This window comes from Mycteria americana, chromosome Z (genome assembly GCF_035582795.1).
Source record: "Mycteria americana isolate JAX WOST 10 ecotype Jacksonville Zoo and Gardens chromosome Z, USCA_MyAme_1.0, whole genome shotgun sequence".
Classification (NCBI taxonomy): domain Eukaryota; kingdom Metazoa; phylum Chordata; class Aves; order Ciconiiformes; family Ciconiidae; genus Mycteria; species Mycteria americana.
The window spans coordinates 78837129-78855949 of record NC_134396.1 but is presented as its reverse complement, the minus strand read 5'-3'; the positions used below and the strand labels follow the sequence as shown (position 1 = coordinate 78855949).

The 18821-nt window shown below is 55.3% G+C and overlaps 1 protein-coding gene across 1 annotated transcript; it reads left to right on the top strand.

The window, feature by feature from the left end:
- The first annotated feature begins 9287 nt into the window (after nucleotides 1–9287).
- On the top strand, nucleotides 9288–17448 carry LOC142422104 (glutaredoxin-1-like). The gene is made up of 3 exons (XM_075527508.1): nucleotides 9288–9593; nucleotides 13713–13826; nucleotides 17180–17448. Exons 1-2 carry the CDS (start codon nucleotides 9303–9305, stop codon nucleotides 13812–13814), a joined length of 393 nt encoding a protein of 130 aa, XP_075383623.1. The 5' UTR covers nucleotides 9288–9302; the 3' UTR covers nucleotides 13815–13826; nucleotides 17180–17448.
- Nucleotides 17449–18821: the final 1373 nt, after the last annotated feature.

The window sequence follows — 18821 nt, the reverse complement described above, 5'->3', positions numbered from 1 at the left end:
GCAGCGGGAGGCATGATGCCTAGTCTTAGCCAGAAATCAAGCCCTTGGAAAAACTGGGTCTCTTTTTGACATGCTAGCAGCAGTGGGATGAAATCTGGCAGCAAGCATTACTCAAAGCCCAGACAGGCAGAACCGACACACGCAAGCCTTGCTTTTACCCATTTGTATCCACTTTTTTTTTTTTTTCCAGTTAAAAAGGTCAGCATAGGTTTTGGAGTATATTGACAAGATGCTCCAACTTCAGACCAATTTACAAACACTGAAGGTGATCTCACGAACACTTAAGATCTGCTTTGTGAAGATTTTACAGTCTACTCTACACAAATGAGTAACACATTTGAAAGTATTTTGTCGGGTAACACAAGCGAGAATACATTTGAAAGTAACGATTATTTTTAGCTTTGATCTCCCAGCTCCAACTACAGACTGATTTGCAAATAACTTTTCTATGCTCCAAAGCAACGGAGAAAGGAACCATGTCTCCTTGTTTGTCTTCAAAACGATGCCTGTGTTATCACCAGGGCAACACAGCTTCTCATAACAGGAAAAAAAAAAGTAGTCCAACTCAATCATTGTACAAGAATTCTTAGAAATGTCCAGTGCACGGTACTATTAAGCACAGATATGGTCCCCTCAGAAATACGCACAAATATGAAGATTTATTGGCACAGAAATAAAAAGAAATACTAGTTTGATGTATGTGTTGTTTATTTTTCTCACAAAATTTTCCTTCCTCTTACGCTGCTCAGTTCAATTTACCTATTACAAATCTTATGGCCCCAATTCTTCTTTTACACTCAAATAGCCTAGCTGACTTCATGGCTGATGTTTATCAACAGGAGTGAAAGGAAAGACTGTGGATGCAAAAAGCCTGCAAGATAACGCAGCGACAGAGGCTTGCACACACTCCCAACACACTGCTGAGCAGTCGCGTTGTCGCTAGGAAATTGCTCTGACATTTCTATAGAATTACAAAAGCAAGAGGAAATATACTGAATTCCAGCCCTCCAGCAGTCCAGCGCGATAAATGACTCCAAGCACTTCTCGGCTGCAATATTATTCAATTAAACAAGTACTCCATCAACCAGGGAACATTATTACACTTAGAGAAACATAAAGACAGGAAATCTACTCCACAAGACAAACATGGACCAGAAACAGAGGGTGGGAAATCACTAACCGAAGGCAGGCCAAGGGGGAGATGCCTGACCCAAAATGATTCCCAGTGCCCTGCACTGAAATCCATCTAGAGACACAAAAGGTTAATTTGGGCTCCTGTCTTGAGCAATGCGGCCAAATAAAAACACTGGCGTTTGCCCAAAAAGCAAACATGAACAAGAAAGGTGGGGTTTTTTTACATATGTAAAACAAACACGGGGACTATTTATTCTGTTGAACAAACATGGAGCAGGCTTCGCCACAAATTTTGAAACTGATCTGCACAAAAAAAGCAAAGGTTTAAGTACACTGGAAGGAAGGCTTCAGATGTGGTGTTAACGCAGTGTCAAGAGGGCAGAGTCTCGGGATGTCCAGCCGATTTCTTGTGTCATCTGTAGTAAATTCTCTTAACCTTGCTGCTCTCAGTTTGGGGTTTTCTAAAGCAGAAGTAACCAAACCGCTGCAAGTGCTGTAAAATAAATCTACAAAAATGTACCACCTAAATGAGACCAATGCCCCAGAATTTCATGGTCATAACTAATAGACTTAAGATTGGTGAGTATGTATACTATTATTACTAGAAAGACTTTATTGCTTTAAAAAGATAAATTGAAGTTTTAGCCACCCTGTACCAGGGTTTGTTGAATTCCTTCAGATAACAATTCTTCAAAGCGACAGGACGAAACCAGTATGTCTTTTGCCTCACATGCCAGCTACGTTACTCAGCACTTAATAGCTGCTGCACAGAACAAGAACAGGTTGGGCTTGTGCCCTTTTTTGCTTACCTTTTTTTCAGTCTTGTTTGTTTTCACCTAGTCCTTCGATTCCTACTTCTTATTTGACATATCCTGCAGGAGACTCGGAGAAGGAATGAAATGTTTTTCATTACCTCGCAGTTAATAAAAAAAGGGTCCAAAACAGTGCCAGAGCATAAATGATGTCCTCCAACACACCAGACTTTGCTTGTGTGGCATCTGCAATGACCAGCTGAGAAAAACCCCGTTTTTCAGGCGGTGTGTCCTGTGCCTGCGTGAAACCTGTTCAAGTCACCCCATGACATCCCTTGACTCAAGATGTGCCGGACAGGGAAAATTAAAACAGAAAAGAGTTTCCAAGGAATTTTTTTTTCTTTTGCTCTTTAGAAAAGTACAATACAGAATGCAAGTTCCTCTCAAGGCCACACACAGTGAATTATGGCTGCAAACATATTGATTAGGAAAAAGGCCAACTTGCAGCCAGCTTGGCCGGGGGGTTCAAGGCAAACCGTAAGATGTAGGTAAGCCTCGACCCCTGCCTGTGCCTGCTGCCATGAGCCGGCCTCTTTCCCCCCAGGTCTGCCTCCGCAAAGACTCCAGTTTTTGCACCTGCTTTTTAGCAGCCTTCGTTGGCCTAACGCTTTCCTGCAGTCTGGACCAACCTGCTCTGCCCTCCTACAAAACACCAGCGACCTCAGTAGCTTCACCTTCCCTCTTCTCTGAAACGACGATTTCCAAAAGCTGAGCTTTCTGCTGCCGGTGAGGCTGACGAGAAAAGCAAACACATACTTTCTGCGCATCGAAGGACTTTCTGCGCATCCTTCCCATCCCCTGCAGCCACGCTGGGTCGCGTCCCCAACACCGACAACGGGCATTTTGGGAAACGCCGGACTTTGCCCCCCGCACCCATCCCGGACCGATCGTCCCTTTACAACCCAGAAGCGGGGACCACGCCTGGTACCGGACACCGAATCCATTCCCCCCGTGGCAGCAGCGGGGCGATGCGCGGGCGATGCGCGGGGCGATGCTGCCGCCCGGCGGAGGTTGCGCGCCGCGCAGCAGCCCGGGGGCGGCCGCGGCCACCTCCCCCCCCCCGCCTTTCCCCGGCCAGGATCCGCCGTTTTGGGGAGGAAGATGGGGGTGACGACTTGTCCCGGTTCGGGGGCTGCGGTTCCACGGCCGCCGTGTGCGCGGCAGTCGCAGGGAGCTGCGACAGGGACAGCGGTGTGTATTCAAAAAAAAAAAAAAAAAAAGAAAAAAGCGTTGACGCTTTGCTGTCGATTTGACTTTTCAGTGAGAGCTGGGGGCGGGAGAGGGCGCTGGAATATTCCCCGGAGCGGTTTCCTCTGGCTGCTTCTCCCGCAAAAAGCCGCTGGGACCCCACGCTCCCGAGCGGGCACCGGCCCGGGGACGGGGCGGCTGCGGGTCCCGGAGCGCAGCTCCCACCCAGGTGGGGGTTTTCTGTCGCCTGCCCTCCGCTGCACTTGCGTCCCATTGCTTGCAGCAGCCTACAGCCTCCTTCATCCCTACCACCAGGAGTTAAAGCAGCCATCCTGCCACTGATACTCACTATGGTGACCACTAATACTCACGGAGAACGGGTATAAAGAGCGACACAAGAGGCAACATCGTCAACGAATGCTGCAAGAGGCACATGCCATCCCCAAGGTCCCCACGTGCTTTTCCCTCGGTCACCCCTGCCAGAGTGGCCTGGCAGTACTCCTGACCACAGGAGGGGGTGGCAGAAGGCCTGCCTAATCCTGGTAGGAACACAGGATTTACCGGTTGTTTCCCAAGTCTCGACAATTGTATATATACTTCTGGGAAAATAATTTTTTTAAAGTCTGGTTGTAATTATGGGAAGAGAGGGAGCCTGAGAACATGGCTGAGTCCGTGCTGTCTGCCTGTAAACTGGCAGTAATACTACATTCCCAGCTGAAAAGAATCTTTTCATTGATACACACAACTATTTACTCCTGCCATATCACTGGGATATCCAAATAGTGTTAATTTTCCTGCCAACTGCTTATTAAAGGCACTGGGGCAGGGGGAGGGAAGGTGCAAAGCACAGAGCCCGGCTGCCTTTGTAAATGCTTCACTTAACTAGACAAGATCTCTCAGGTGCTTGATACCCATCTACTGCCAATCACAACAAGCCACATCACACTCAAAATCCTGGGAAGCATAACCTTTTATTCTGAAAATAAAATGATTCAGCATTCAGCAGAAGAGTTGCATCTTCTCCTAAGCTCATAAACCGAATCTGGTCACTGTGCATCACCCTTAAGTAATTCCTGCAGATACTCAGCCTGTCTGTCCCTGTAAGCCTGTTTTCAACTGGGATCCCAAGCATTCTCTCCCCCATGGTGCAAAGCTGAAGTGAAGGGAAACAATTGCAAAGCTGTGGCACTGTTACTGGTTTTTTTGACAGAATATTCACTGAACCCTAACCAGCTGCTACAAATAGCTTTCAGCTGTGCATGTGGCTGTATCATTGGAATTTGATGAGTTTGGTGGAATTTGCAAAAAAAATTTCCTGTGGGGTACTTCACCGTTTTGCACAGCCCTGGACTGTGACTCTCCTTTTGCTGCAAAGCAAGGAAAAGAAAACAATACTTTTATCATCACTTCTGTGCCTTCCATTGGGCAGAAAGGGCTTAGAAAGGTAAACTCTCAGTTTGGATTTTCCAAGGTATGAGGGCCTTGCTTTGCTCAGCAGTTCAAGATGGAGCCAAAACGGAGCTCCATCTCCATTTTCAGGAGTGACCTGAGATCTGGACTGGAGTGGCACCAGGTCAGCATGCAGGACCTAAATTCACAAGGCACCTCGTGGACCTTGCAACCTGCTGTTAGATTTTCACTCAGAGTACCCAAGCCTCCCATTTCTATTCCTATTTCGTGGCTGTCTATGTGGAAATAAGAATGACTGTCCCTCCACTTGTACGGGGGGACTACTCTGGGTTGAGACGGTGTTTAATAAAGAACAGGCAGTGCACAGGCGTGCTTTCCACAGTCAGGCATTGCTCAAAGTTCAAGAAATCCTTGATGGATAGAAAACATTACCAGTTAGAGTCAGCATCATCTCTAAGGACGTCCCATGCAGAGCAAAAAACTTTGCAAGTGCTGGTGAGAAATCCAAGTGGTGTGGCCCACCCCATCAAAAGGCAGGCAGGCTGCAGCTCATCAGCGGTGAACAAAACCACTCCAAACCTCCCCCCTGCGCCAGGATCGCTCCGTGTCAGCCTGCACCTCAAACCTCTTTTCTGTCATCGTTTTGAAAGGGGTTTGTCAGCTATGTGAAGGATTCAAGTTCCTTCATACCTTACCAATGGTATAAATTTATTTCAAGTGCACCCCTGAACTACTGAACTGTGTTTCAAGAAATCTCCTTCTTTTTTTTTTCTGAATTAAGGCACAATTCAGGTTCCGATAACTTGGCCTCATTTTTATTTTCCCTATGTTAACAGCCTGTGTTTGTTTTCAGTCACAGTTTTCTCTGCATGGGGCAAGACCCTGGCTGCTAACCCTCCCATTTGGCTTCAAAAGATCCAATTCACAGAAACTGTCATCAAAAGAAGTTAAAGATTAAGCATGTGTGTACACAGAGATGTGTGGGGAGGTTTTTACACACCCTGATAGAAATATTTAGGTATTAGGCTTCTAGAGTTAGTTTCATGTGTCTAAATTTAGCATGCAAATATGCAATTCAGATGTTCCAAATCTGCAGAACACTTGCACATACTTCGTTTATAAATGATTGGCAAAAAGGCTTACTCGATTCAGGGGGAAAAGTTCATTCACATTCAAAGTCTGTGTGTTCTGCCAAGTCACTTAGGTTTGTTCATATATGCCTGGATCTCAGGATTTTAGCTAGCCTAGGACACTTAAAGCAGTGCAACCCCCAAAGCAGTTTAAAGGTGTGTTTATTATAAAGTCACAGGTGACAGGACTGTTAAAGACCATCCGCCTCTTGCTGCCAGGGCTGCTTACAGGCAGGGCGTGGGTCCCTAAGCCCAAGCCCTGCTGAAATTTTAACTCTCAGATCTTTCCCTGTCTTTAATGTGGTGCTTTGCGCCCCTTTCAGTGCTCTTGGAAGCTTGTCTCATCTTCCCTCAGTTGTCATTGGGTTTTTGGTTGGTTTTTTTTTCTCCAATTAGGCTAAATCTTTAACTATTTCACTCTGTTTCTTGCGATTGTGATCATTCCTTCTGCCAGTCTCTGCACTTCAACTGACCAACAACTCCCCTGAAATGCAATCCTTAAAACTGGAGAAAGTACAGGAATCGAGATTGTACAATCCTTTCAGGAAAAAAAATCACATTAATGTTGTGATGATATTTCTAGGGCTGAAATCAGTAATTGAAAAGGAGTTATTTGAAAAACAGCTTGCAGAGTTGTTTCACGCAGTGAGATGTTGGGGTCACCCAGGATGCTTTTTGAAACAGTCCTGCAGGAATGACAATGTTCACCGGGACAGGGGGAATGCAGATTCAATCCTCTCTCTTAAATCTGCATCCTTCTGGGTTTTGGGAGAGTATTTAATCATTGTGTTATAGGCACTGTTTTGGCTGCGGAGATGGTTCTTCGCTAAGGAATCCAATAATGGTATGCACACTTTTCAAGCTTGTGTAGGATCAAAACCTGTACACGTATATGCTAAATACTATTAACATTGTTACACACATTTTCGCATGGAGTTAGCACTACACTTCTCCTTCCTTTTTTTCTTATGTTAATGATGTGTTTTAACCCATTCTCACAGCAGTGGTTTCCCCCAAAGGAAGTATACCTTCCCATTTTTGCAAGAGGTGTAGTGTACCCTGTAAACTTGTAAAGGTAATGTCAGTAGCCCTGGTAGGATTTTGCAAAAGGTTAGCTCCTTCATGGCAGTGACACGCAGAAGAAGTAGCCAATGTAGCATTGGGGTATCACTGGAGAGGTGAGGGATGAGCCTCGCACAACCCCGTCGATTATAGACCCTTGAAAGACATACAGATAAAGTCTATACTTATAGAACAAGCAGCTCCGGGACACCAGTCACCAAATAATTAAATAGCCCTGCAAGCTCAGTAGGATTGCTTATCCCCACAGTATGGGCTGGAGTATTTTAAACCAAAAGCCACAATTTTTTCTCGGTTGCTGCATGCAGCTGTCCCACGGCGCAGGCAGGGAAGTGCACCCTTGCAGACTCGCACCACACATTTAGCATCACAGCCACAACCTCATGCAGGGAGAACTCTCCTGCACCCTGATCGCCGCTGTGTCTGCAGGCTCGAAATGTAAATATGTGGCGAACAGCACCCCAAGCCTCTCTCCCTTTGACATGTTAGGTCTCTTTTCCTTGTCGACTAATAGCCCAGTCATGTTTCTCCACCTCCACCCCTAGCCGATGCTATCTGGTAGTCATCACAGCAGGCAGATGTCTGCAGACTATTTGGTCAGGGGTGTTTTTTAACCCCGATGATGCCTGTCCTGACACTGACCTGTCTTGTATAAACAGCTGTGAGTAAAGCCTTCCCAAGGCTCTCTACAGAGAGCAAGCTGCCAGCATGTCATCTGGAAATACAACGTGCAATTTGAACGCGTGTGGGCACCACATGCCAGGAAGAATGAACTTTTCACTGCTGGATTATAATTATTCTCCTGTCTTATGGCATGGTAGCATTTATGCGTGGATCCAAGCAGAGGGTTAGAGCTCCAGTCAACTCCACGCCAAGAGCTGATGCTACAGGCCATGACGCTTTGCTTATTGAGCTTTAGTAGCACCCCTCCTGTTGCGCACGTAGCTTTCACCAGATATTGTCAAGTGTCCAGCCAGGAGCCACGTGCCTTTCCTACGTACGAAAGTTAAGCAAACAATACAATAAGAATAAAGGCAGTGTTGAACCCAGACAAGAAGAAACAGCAAATGTAAGAAGTGGTATGCCCATCATCGCCCGGTCCCACCCTGCTCCCTTTCCCCCCAAAAAGGGGGTCTGGAGGTTATCTGCCAATACACCCACACCATTTCCAACCCATAAGGTCAGCGAAAGTCACGGTTTGTCCTGCTCGCTCTTCTACACTCCAAGTTTCCCGGTTGGCCACCACGCTGACGGCAATGGCAGCAGCGTTGCCTGAAAGGCGAGGAAATGTCTTGAAGGGAAAAACCCCAAGGCAGGAGGAGGCGGCCGGCCGGCAGCGCCTCGGGAGATGGGCGCAGCATCGTCCGGGCAGGCAGAAGGGGGCCGTGCCCCCAAAGCACCAGGAGCCGCGGGTAGCGCAAAACCTCCGGGCAGCCCGGCTGGGCCGTTAGCTTTTGCTGGCTTTCCTTTTAGGATATTGTTAGAGGGTGGCAGAGACAGAAGGGGACGTTTCTTCTTCGGGAAGAGCACTGCTTGCACCCCAAATGGGACAAATTGCGGGAAACACTACTCCAGTGTTCTTATGGCCGCGGGCGGGACGGGACGGGCTCTGCGCGGAGGAGGGACGCTGCGGCGCTGGAGACGGCCGTGTCCTGCTGAGCTGCTCGCTTGCGGGTGCAGCGTCCCTGCCACGGCTTGGCGTCCCGGGTTTGGGCAGGAGTTAGCCCTGTGGGACTGGCTACCCGGCTGTATCTTGTACGACTGTAAATCCACGCAGGATTGCAGTCCTCAGATTTTTGCCTGTGCCACGTTTACAACATTGTACTTCACCGTGTCACCCAATAGGGGTGTTGAATCCCTTTGGTTCCGTTCGTGTGCTCCCTAAATACCTTCTCAGCCTCGGTCTGCCAAAGTAACTCTTCTGGACTTTTTCCAACCCTGGAGCGGGTGCTCGGAACGCTTTGGTCCTTAGTTCGTGTCTGGGGTCAAACACAGACACGCTGGGAACTGCAGCAAGGCTGAGAAGCCGTTCAGGCACTTTTGGGAGCTGTCGGCAGGGAATCCCAGCCCTCGTGGGAGGCTGGCAGGAGGAAACACGTGCTCTCGTAACGCTCAACCTTGTGTGCCGCTTGTGGGGTGGGAAGCCTGCACGGCAGGAGGACGGCTCTCCGTCAACTACCTGCAGGTTTCCTGGGTCTGTACTGTGCCCCCAAGGCGGCTTTAGCACCCTGCAGCGGGTGAGGTGAGCGGCAGGACGGGCACAGCCCAGCCGCAGCAGGGGAGCGGGGCAGCAGCGGGAGCTCAGCCTCCCCAGCGCGTCGGTGCCTGAGCAGCTCCTGCCACCCGCGTAGCACCGCGCGCCGAAACGGCCCCCGCAGCCGAGTGTCCTCCGCTCTTGCGCTGTGACTTTGCTCGGCAACTGGGATTTTCTCTCAGAACAGATAGACAGAAAGCAAAAGCGTCGCTGCTTCAAAGGCTCTGGTCCGGGGAAGGGATTACGTCCTCCTGGGAGGGGTTTTCAGGGAGGACGGCGCTGGGCGGCTCATAAATGTCCTGGGCTGAGATTGCTGCTGTCCCCTCCGCCTGTGCACCCGCCGGTGAAGGGCAGCGCTCCTGCTCACCTCGCAAAAGCAGCATGCAGCGGGCGGATATGTTTGTGGAGGACAAACTCCGGAGCAACGCAGTAACCCTGTTCGTAAAGGCAGGCTGCCCTTACTGCCAGAATGCTCAGGAGCTGCTCCAGCGTTACACCTCCAGCTTCGGAACACCGGATGTGATTAAAATCGACGGCCAGGAGGAGGTGCAGGCTTGCTTGCAGCGAAGAACGGGGCAAAGAACCGTAAGTTCTCGCCGCCTCGTTTCAGATTTTGCTGAAATCCTGACCCGTTGTCCCAGCTCTGGCCTAATCTGGCCGGCTGTTGCAGCGGCCGAAGCGAGGTCCCTTTCCCCGCGGCTCTCTATGCCAGGTCGCAGGGAGAAGCCGCACCCCTTTCCCGCTTTCACAGGTGCTCCTTGTTCCCATCACCCTGCTGCTCCCGCCGCTGGAGCCGCTGCGGGGATCCGTGCTGCCGTGCCGCGGCGCGCGGCCGGCTCCCCGTCGCGGGGACCGGGTGGGCGCAGAGCTTTGGCCGCTGCCGGCTGCTCCCGGGGAGCTGGGGCACCTCCCGGGACGTGTTCCACCTCCTCCAAACCCCTTTGCTGTTGTCACACGCAGCAGCGCAGAAAAAGCTGATCTCAAGGCTCGGCTCGTGCCTCCGCTGGCACAGAAGGGCTGGCGGAGGGGGTACCTTCACGTTTCTGGGTGTCGCATGCAAAGCTCCTTCGAGGATCTTCCTACGACGCTGCCCGAGGCAGCGCAGCTTTGCGGAGGAGCAAGAACGCAGAGCGGCAAGTTTGTCTGAACGCGGACGCTTGCTTTCCCCGTTGACCTTAAGCAGGGAAAGCATTTCAAACTGCAGCCTTGCAGCTGGCCGTAAGGTAGGTGCCGCGCTTACAAAACTGAGCGGCCGTTTCTTCTGGCGCTTGATTAGACCCTTCGAGCTGTCTTAGGGAGCGATGTTGTGTGCGTGCGTTTCGGGAAGGAATTTCCTCAGGACGCTGTCACGGAGGGCAGGCAGCCCGTCCTTCAGCGTCAGCTCTACCTCTGCGCAACGAGCACAGCTTGTTTTTGTCCTCCGCCATCTACCGAACGATAGCAAAGTCCGAGAGCCTCCGGGAAGCGAAGCAGAAGGGAAACTCCGGGAACCCGCTGTCCCCAGGCCTGGGTTTCGGGGGGTTTCTGCGCTGGCCGCACGTCCAGACGTGCGGCTGGACTCAGGCCAGGGAAAATCCAGCCCCGCGCTTCTGCTTTCGGGACGGGGGGACTGCCGGCTGGCCCTGACGGGAAGCGTCCCTGTGTCCGTCCCGCCAGGTGATGGCAAAGCGCTGGCGTTGCCGCTGCCCGTGCCTCCCGAAAAGCCCTCGCGCGTGGAGTCAAGGCTCTTTCCTGGCTCGCGCCCGACCCTGCCTGCTCCGTTTCAGCCTTTTAGGGGCGGCGGGGGGGATCTCCTTCCCTGCTCGGCTCCCCGTCCCCAGCCCGAGTTTGGGGACGGGGCGGCAGCACGGGGGCACGCCTGGCGTCACCCACCCCGAGGCAGACGGCCCAGGAGGGAGGTCTTGCGTGGCCGGAGGGGAGGCTGCCTCGAGCCTTTGCCTCACAGCCCAGCTGCGGCCGGCGGTTGGTATGGGGACGTGGGCAAGACCACCAAGGCCTGTGCTCTCTGGGGCTGTCGGGCTGTGGATCTGCACCTCCCGCCCGGCCCCGCCTGGCCCCCGCCTGGCCCGGTGATCACAGAACCGTCGGGGGGGTTGGCTTGGCAGGGCCCTTCCCAGGCCACCCGCTCCGACCCCCTGCAACGAGCGGGGACATCGTCAACCAGGCCAGGCCGCCCCGAGCCCGTCCAGCCTGGCCTCGCTGGTCCCGCCGCAGCCCGGGCTGCTCCTCATAAGCCACACGGGCCCGCGCGCGGCGTCTTGCTCAGCTTCGCGGGGAGAGCACGCACCGCCCGAGCGTCCTGAGGCCCAGCCCTGGGGCTGCTGGAGCACCCCGCCGCCCTTTTCCCACGCCGACTGCCAAGAAGCCCCTTCTGCGTTTCTCCCCACAGCCCCAGCCCTCCGTAGCACCGGAGCTTTCCGGAAAGCCGCGCCAATCCAGTGACGGCTTCCCCGCCCCGCCCCGCCGTGCCATTCCCGAGCTTTGCGGTCTGCTGCCGCGTGCCGCTGGCCGTCCCTGCGGAGCTCAGGAAACCTCCCGGCTCAGCAGGCGCGGCCGCAGGGCGGTGGGGCTGGGCAGCGCCGGGAGCCTCAAGCAGTACCCCGAAACCACAAGTGTTTTGCCAGCAGCAGGGGAATTTGGGCCGGAGGCGGGGAGAGGGTGGCCAGCGCTGTCAGCGAAGCAACGTGCCGGGAGCAGAAACCGATTTCCCGGCAGGAGGGGGACTGGTAGGATTCGTAGCAGGGAAAACCGCAGGAAGGGGAAGCGAATTTCCAGGCTGAAGAAGAACGGCGTGAGCTTTGCCAGCGAGAGGAGTCGGTTCCTGGAAGCAGAACCTAACTTCCCAGCAGCAGAGGGAGGGGGAGCGGCATGGCTGGCATTAGTGGGGAGAAAGGGGGGCTGCTGAGGATGGGGTGACAGAAGGAGGCTTGTCTTAGCTGCTGCGGGGGCTTGGGGGATTTACGGTGATGGGAACGCTTTGTTCACCAAGTGGGTTGAGCGGGACGAAGAACAAACTGCCCCGCGCTCTCTTCCAAGCTCTCTTCTTCCCGGTCCCGCCGCTGATACGCGACTTCCCTCGCCCAGCCCAGCCAGAGGAACGCACCTGCTTCTTGCCCGGCCTTGTCCTCAAGCACCCCCGTCACGGGCACGCCGCCCCTCCCGCGGCACCCGCGGTGCCGGCAGGCTCCCTGCCGCAGCCCGCGCCTGCAGCAGGGGCTCCCCGGAACCGGGAAGCGCCGCAGCACGGCCTCCGAGCGCTGGCACGGAGCGCTGGCCGTCTGCGCCCCTCGGGAGGGAGGGGGGCCGGCCTTCGGGAGAGGACCGTGGCCAGCCGGCTCCCCGTCTCCAGCGCAGGCAACGGAGAAGCGTGTGGGTGGGAGAAGGGCCGGGGGTGACGGGAGCCGGGGTGGCTCACCGGGGACGTTCACCGCGAAGGGGGTGCGAGGGGCCGGGAGAAGAGCTGGCTGAGGCCGAGAAAGCCAGGGCGAAGAGGGAAGGGGAAGGGGAAGGGGCAGGACAACCCAAAATGCTGCCGGTGGGCCGGTGTGTCCCCTGGGCCGCCACGGCCAGCCTGCCTAGGGGGCGGGTGCCCATCGTGTCAGTGGAGGGAGATACCGCAGGGTACTGCTGTACGCTCGCGCGGGTCCCCGGGGAGGGCAGCGGGGCGCTCACGGGGGCTGGGGGTCCCTCCCCAGGGTGGGGGTGTCCTCCTCCCGAAGTCAGACCTGCCCGCGCCGCACAGCAGCGGGGCAGAGGGCGTTCCGCGCTGGCGTCTTCCAGCGGTCCGCTTTTCCCCCTGCTGTTTTAGCCTGTTCTTGCCCGTGCCTGTTGCCCGGAGTCCCGCCGTCTCACGGATTTCACTTCTGCGTGTCTTTTCGTTTCTTTTTCTCTTCCCCGGCTTTAGCCGGGGTGCTTTTTCCCAGCTCGGCAAGGATTTTCACTTCCCTCTGTGGAGAGTGGCACGTGCATGCCTTGAGGAAGTCTCGGGCGCTGAGGTTCAGTCATTGTTCCTGGCCTCCAGCAGAGGGGTTTTTTCGTGTTTTCTTTTTCTTTTTTAAATTTGGCTCTGCACTGATTGGTGCTGGTCTGGCACCCAGGCGAGCGTCGTGAGACGGCCAGGAAAAGGGACCAGCGCAGGCAGGGGAAGAGCAGGCGGTCAGGGCCGTGAAGCAGGAGGAGGGCAAAAGGCCCGGAAAAGGGCACGCGGAGAAGGGGCTGCGCCAGAAATGTCAGTTTGCTGTGCCGAGGGACCTCGGCAGTAACGGTGGCCGTGGGCGGCCGGCAGCGCCCCCCACCCGTCAGCTTCACGTGCCGGGGAAGCGCTCGGGAGGGCGGGGCGGGGGGAGTCCTCGGCGCGTGGAGAACCTGCCGCGGGCGCATGCGTGCTCCGTACGCGCCGCGGGTCTCGGCCCTCGGAGCTGCTCGTTCGGTGCTCTGGGGCCGCGTGTTTGGCGCCCATCCGGCGCTACCCCGGAGCGTGGTTTCACCCTCCTGCGGCCCCTACAGAATGCAGAGTATTCCCCTACCTCTTCTTTTTGGGCAGGGGATTTTCAGACCGAGGGTGGGCTGGGGACAAGCAGAGGAGGATTTTGTAAATCACGCTCTCCTCGGCGTGAAGTCTGCTTCAAGGACACGTCCTCTCCCCGCTCTTTGCCTTCAGCGGCACAGCTCTACTAATTAATCCGTGGCGTTGTTTTTGCCCAGGTCCCGTACGTGTTCTTTGGGAAAGACTACATCGGAGGATCATCCGAACTGCGGGACATATGCAGCAAGCTCCCGAAAAGCGGCGGCAGGTCGCTGCCCTGAGGCAGCTGAAGGGTAAGTCCTGGGGAGCGCTCCCGGGCCCGCAGCAACGCTTTTTCAGCAGTACGGACAAGCGGGAGCGATTGTAACGCTGCAGCACGACGCGATGGGTGGTCTTGCGGGCCGTCACCCAACAGCAAGGCGTGAATTCATGCCTGGGATTCCCGGCTGCGGTACGTACCTCGGGACTTCCTTCCCGCGTGCTTGCGGGAAACGTCACCGGCACCTCTGGCGGGACGGGCTTCAGTTGCTAGCCTTTGCCCGGGACCTGGACGAAACGGTTCCGCTCGTAGATCTGTCTTTCCCTCTTTTTCCGCACATCACAAGATGGAGCCTGCTGCTCCAAAACAAAGTCTCTGAAGTTTCAGCCCGAGCGGTTACAGAAGATGGGCTTTTATTGTTGCGATCGGCTTTAAAAGCCATGTGGACGCCCTCTGGGGAGCCGGTGCCCTTCTCTGCTAGCGGGGCGTGCGGTGACCCTCAGCCGGACTCGCGGAGGTCCCTGCGGGCAGGCCTGGAGAATGCTGCGGCCGGGAACCGGGCAGACGGAAACCCGGAGACGGACGACGTTTGTGCAGGTCCCGTACGCGCGCGCCGTCTCTTCCGCAGGGAAACGGCCTGCAGAGGATGAGCAGAGCCGGGAAGGGCTCTTCAACGTGTCGGCAAAGGTGGTTTAGGGCCCGGGGTGTGCACCGAAAAGGGCTTCCAGGACTAAATGCTGACCGGTGAGAGCAGAACCAGACGCGAGAGCTACCCCGCTCACCACGGGCCTGTGCTGGGGCCGCGTTTCCCGACGCCCGGCCTTCAGCAAACCCTGTGCCACCCGGAGTCTGAAAAGGAGTGACCTGGAAATTCACGATGAAAAAAGTTCATTGTGAAAGAGCTCAGACCGCTGACTAACGGCTTAAGGCAGCCCAGACCGGGCTGCAGGCAGACCGAGGTGACACTGGGTGCGTGAGCTCCTGCCGGAGAGGGGAGGAGGCCCCGCACCACCCTCGCCGTACGACACCCAGCAGTCCCGGTTTCTCGTCACGGGTGCGCTCCTTTCCCATGGCTGACAACCATTTTGCGGCACGACGACCTCTGAGAGTCCCATCTGAAAGTTCTCTTCCCCCGTGTTGTAGAGCCACGGGAACGAGGAGTTTCCCAGCCCCAAAGCAGAGGTCTGCCGCTCGAGGCTGCTGGCAGCACGGCGAAGCGCGGCCGCCTCGGGCACGCCTCGGCACCGCCACGCCGAGCGTCACCCCTGCGGAACGGGTGACGTCGCGTCCCGTCCGATGCACAGCGTGCACCCGGCTCTGCAGACGTCACAGGGACGTCACGGCCGCGTCTGGCCAGGCGGTTCGGAGCTTTAAGGCGGATTTTGCTCCTGCTGGCAAGGAGGAGCGACGACTCCACGGAGCCCTGTGGGGAGGTGCCTGCCCCTGGGAGCCTTTGCCCCACGGGCGTGCTGGTGCTGCACTATGGTCCGCAGCCCCAGTCATCTGCCTGGCACTGGGAAAGGGTTGTGTGTAAAAGACGGGTAAGGACTATCAGTGAGATCAAGACGATTACAAGACCAGAAAGGAGACTGTAGGGACGAGGAGCGGAGAACCACCGCATCGTTCAGGTCGGAGGAGACCGCCGGAGGTCTCTCGTCCAGCCCCTTGCTCCCGGCAGGGTCAGCTCTGGGGTCGGACCAGGTTGCTGGGGGCTTTATCCAGCCCGGTGGTGGAAAACCTTCAAGGACAGAGTCTGCGCAACCTCCCTGGGAACGTTTCCCTCTCCAAACGGGCAAAACTTCTTTCCTTAACCGTCTGCTGTCTCCTGCCCTCCCACCACGCGCCAGCCTGCAGGAGCACGCCTGTGAAGGCAGCCCGGGGTGCTGGTGGCCCTCCCTGCTGCCGGGGCACGCTGCAGGCTGGCACTCACCTCCCTGGCTGCCCAGACCCCCGGCCGCTTCTTGCGGAGCTGCTCTGCAGCCACGCAGCCCCGGGCGGCACCGCCCAGGGAGGCCGTTCCTGCCAGACAAACCTCGGCTGCAGGTGAATCTCGTAAGGCTCCTGCCCACCCGTTCGTTCCTCCGCCCGACCCAGCTCCTGGGCAGCGTTTCCCAGTTCCTCCCGTGCAGCCCGTCCCTGCTCCCACCTGCCGGCTGCTGCCCTTTGGCTGAGGCCAGGGCCCAGCGGTGCGTCCCTCCCGCAGCCACGATGCTCTCCTGGGACACCCGCTTGTTTTCGGGAGTATCAGGCTGTGGACGGCGCGCTGCGGGAGGAGGAGGGTAGAGGACAGGAGGGAGCAGCCTGCCATCCGTGGCTGCGGTAACAGAGAGAGAGGCACAGAAGAAACGGAAGGAGCATAACCTAAACGAGCAGAGCAGCAGCAAGAGAAGACCAAGAGCAGGACGAGGCAGACGCTGCAATGGACCATCTCTGGTCCTCAGCGCACCGAAGGGCAGGCGCAGGGAACGGAGGCAAGGGGCGGGAGAGCCGTCTCTTTCAGGAGGCCTCAAGTACTTGGCTTTTGGCAGGAAAGGAGGAAGAGGCGTTAGGGCGGGCGGGCAGCCCCGCAGGAGGGAGGCAGATGCAGGGTGCTGCTCCAGCAAGCGGCGCGGGGGACTCGGGCGTTCGAGACGCGTGCCGTCGCTGCGTCTGTGTGGGGCACGAGTGGGAATGGGCCGTGAGCGGGCTTTTAGGGACGTCGCGAAGCAAAACCCCTGCGCTAAGAGTGACAGCCGAGGCACGTGTAAACGCGTGGGCTGCGTCAGTCCCAGCGCAAGCAGAGAACGCCTTGCTGCTCCTCTGCAGCGTGCAGAGACAGAGAGACGCAGACTGGGGTCCGCTGCTCTCGCTCGCCAAGCGTCTCTTCGACAGCCCGGTGTCGCGTGTGGAACTTTTTTTAAAGGTACATTCCGCTTCTTCAGAGGCCAAGAGGCAGCTACCTGTACAAAAGACAGGGGCGTGCTGGCGGCTGTGAGCGTGCACAGTTCAGCTCCCGTGTGTGCTACACAATAAGGAGCTGGGACCCACGACAGGAGCGCGAGTCAAACACACAAGCACTCACGTGGCTGAATACTGGACTCTGCAGAGTCCGAGGTCCCTGTTTTCCTTACCAAATAAAACTCACTAGTTTGCCGAGACGGCTTTTAGCAAAGACGGCTGGACTTCCGCGTATTACGTAGAATGTGCACGTTCGTGCACAAAAAATGCCTGCGTGCGTACAGACGCACACGTGTATCTGTACGTAAGGGGAATATATGGGTGTGTATCCACCCGTAAAAGCACTGTTTTAAAGGTCTCCGAAGTCTGTTCTCCAATGGTATTGTATTGGTCAAGTGGTTCCTGACAGCCATGCTCTCTGCCCTTGACATCTGCCGTTTCTGCTTTCAGGAGAAAGACGAGCAGGAGCCCTGACCTCCTCCTTTTGACGGCCGCGCTTCTTGCAGCAACCCCCTCGCGACTTCCTTCTGCGGGATGAAACGCACCTCTTTGGCAAAGGCAGCACCTTTTTGGCAACGGCGGCTTCTTCCCCTCCCGTTGATCGGTGCTTCGCTACGCTGGCATCTCTTCATCCTTTCTGTAGCTCCGGAAAGAAGTCCGGAACACGGTCTGACTCGGCCCAATAAAACACACTTGCTCTCACTGGCTGCATTCACCATTGTGGTTCTTTCTTCTTCTACAGACCCATTCGTGCACTCGCCCATAATGCCCCTTTTCCGGGGACAGCCTTTTCCCCACCTGTCTCTCCCAAACGGCCTGCTGGAAATTCCCGATGTTTTCCGTGTCCCGTAAAGAATCTCGTTACAATGGTCTGAGCTGGAGGTACGCGCAGACTGCTGGGACGTTGGTAGCCCCCAACGCAGTCGTGCAAGTAGCCGCTGCGGCCGTACGCACGTCCCCTGCCCTGCTGACCCGTCCCCTTTCGGCTGCCGTCCCGTGGCAGGGTCTCGGCGCCTCGTCTGAGCGGCACCGTTAACATATTATTTTATATGTTATATGTTAACATATTATGTTAGAACATTATAACGTATAACTTAAGATACGTTATGTTATCTAACTTATATGTAACTTATATATAACTCTTAAGTTATACGTTATAATGTTATAGTATGTTAACATATAACATACAATATAATATAAGTTATAAGATAAGATATGCTATAAGTTAAGTTATCATATCTTAACTTATAGCATATCTTAACTTTCAGCATATTTTAAGCCTATCTTAATCTCCAGCATATCTGCAGAGGGACCTGGACAGGCTGGATGGATGGGCCGAGGTCAACTGTATGAGGTTTAACAAGGCCAAGTGCAAGGTCCTGCACTTGGGTCACAGCAACCCCATGCAACGCCACAGGCTTGGGGAAGAGTGGCTGGAAAGCTGCCTGGCAGAGAAGGACCTGGGGGTGTTGGTTGACAGCCGGCTGAACATGAGCCAGCAGTGTGCCCAGGTGGCCAAGAAAGCCAACAGCATCCTGACTTGTATCAAAAATAGCGTGGCCAGCAGGACTAGGGCACTGATCGTGCCCTGTAGTTGGCACTGGTGAGGCCGCACCTCGAATCCTGTGTTCAGTTTTGGGCCCCTCACTACAAGAAGGACACTGAGTTGCTGGAGCGTATCCAGAGAAGGGCAACGGAGCTGGGGAAGGGTCTGGAGCACAAGGCTGATGGGGAGCGGCTGAGGGACCTGGGGTTGTTCAGCCTGGAGAAAAGGAGGCTGAGGGGAGACCTCATCGCTCTCTACAACTGCCTGAAAGGAGGCTGTAGAGAGGTGGGGTCGGTCTCTTCTCCCAGGTAACAAGTGATAGGACGAGAGGAAATGGCCTCAAGTTGCACCAGGGGAGGTTTAGACTGGATATTAGGAAATTTTTCTTCACCGAGAGGGTTATCAAGCATTGGAACAGGCTGCCCAGGGAAGTGGTGGAGTCGCCATCCCTGGAGGTATTTAAAGGACGTTTGGATGAGGTGCTTAGAGTCATGGTGTAGTGGTGGGCTTGGCAGTGTTAGGTTTATGGTTGGACTCGATGATCTT

What these genes read in the sequence shown, in the direction of transcription:
- LOC142422104 (XM_075527508.1), top strand. Translation starts at nt 9,303, where the DNA reads ATGTCCTGGGCTGAGATTGCTGCTGTCCCCTCCGCCTGTGCACCCGCC. An exon ending in GAAGAACGGGGCAAAGAACC is followed by an intron (nt 9,594 to 13,712) that starts GTAAGTTCTCGC and finishes GTTTTTGCCCAG; the next exon opens with GTCCCGTACGTGTTCTTTGG.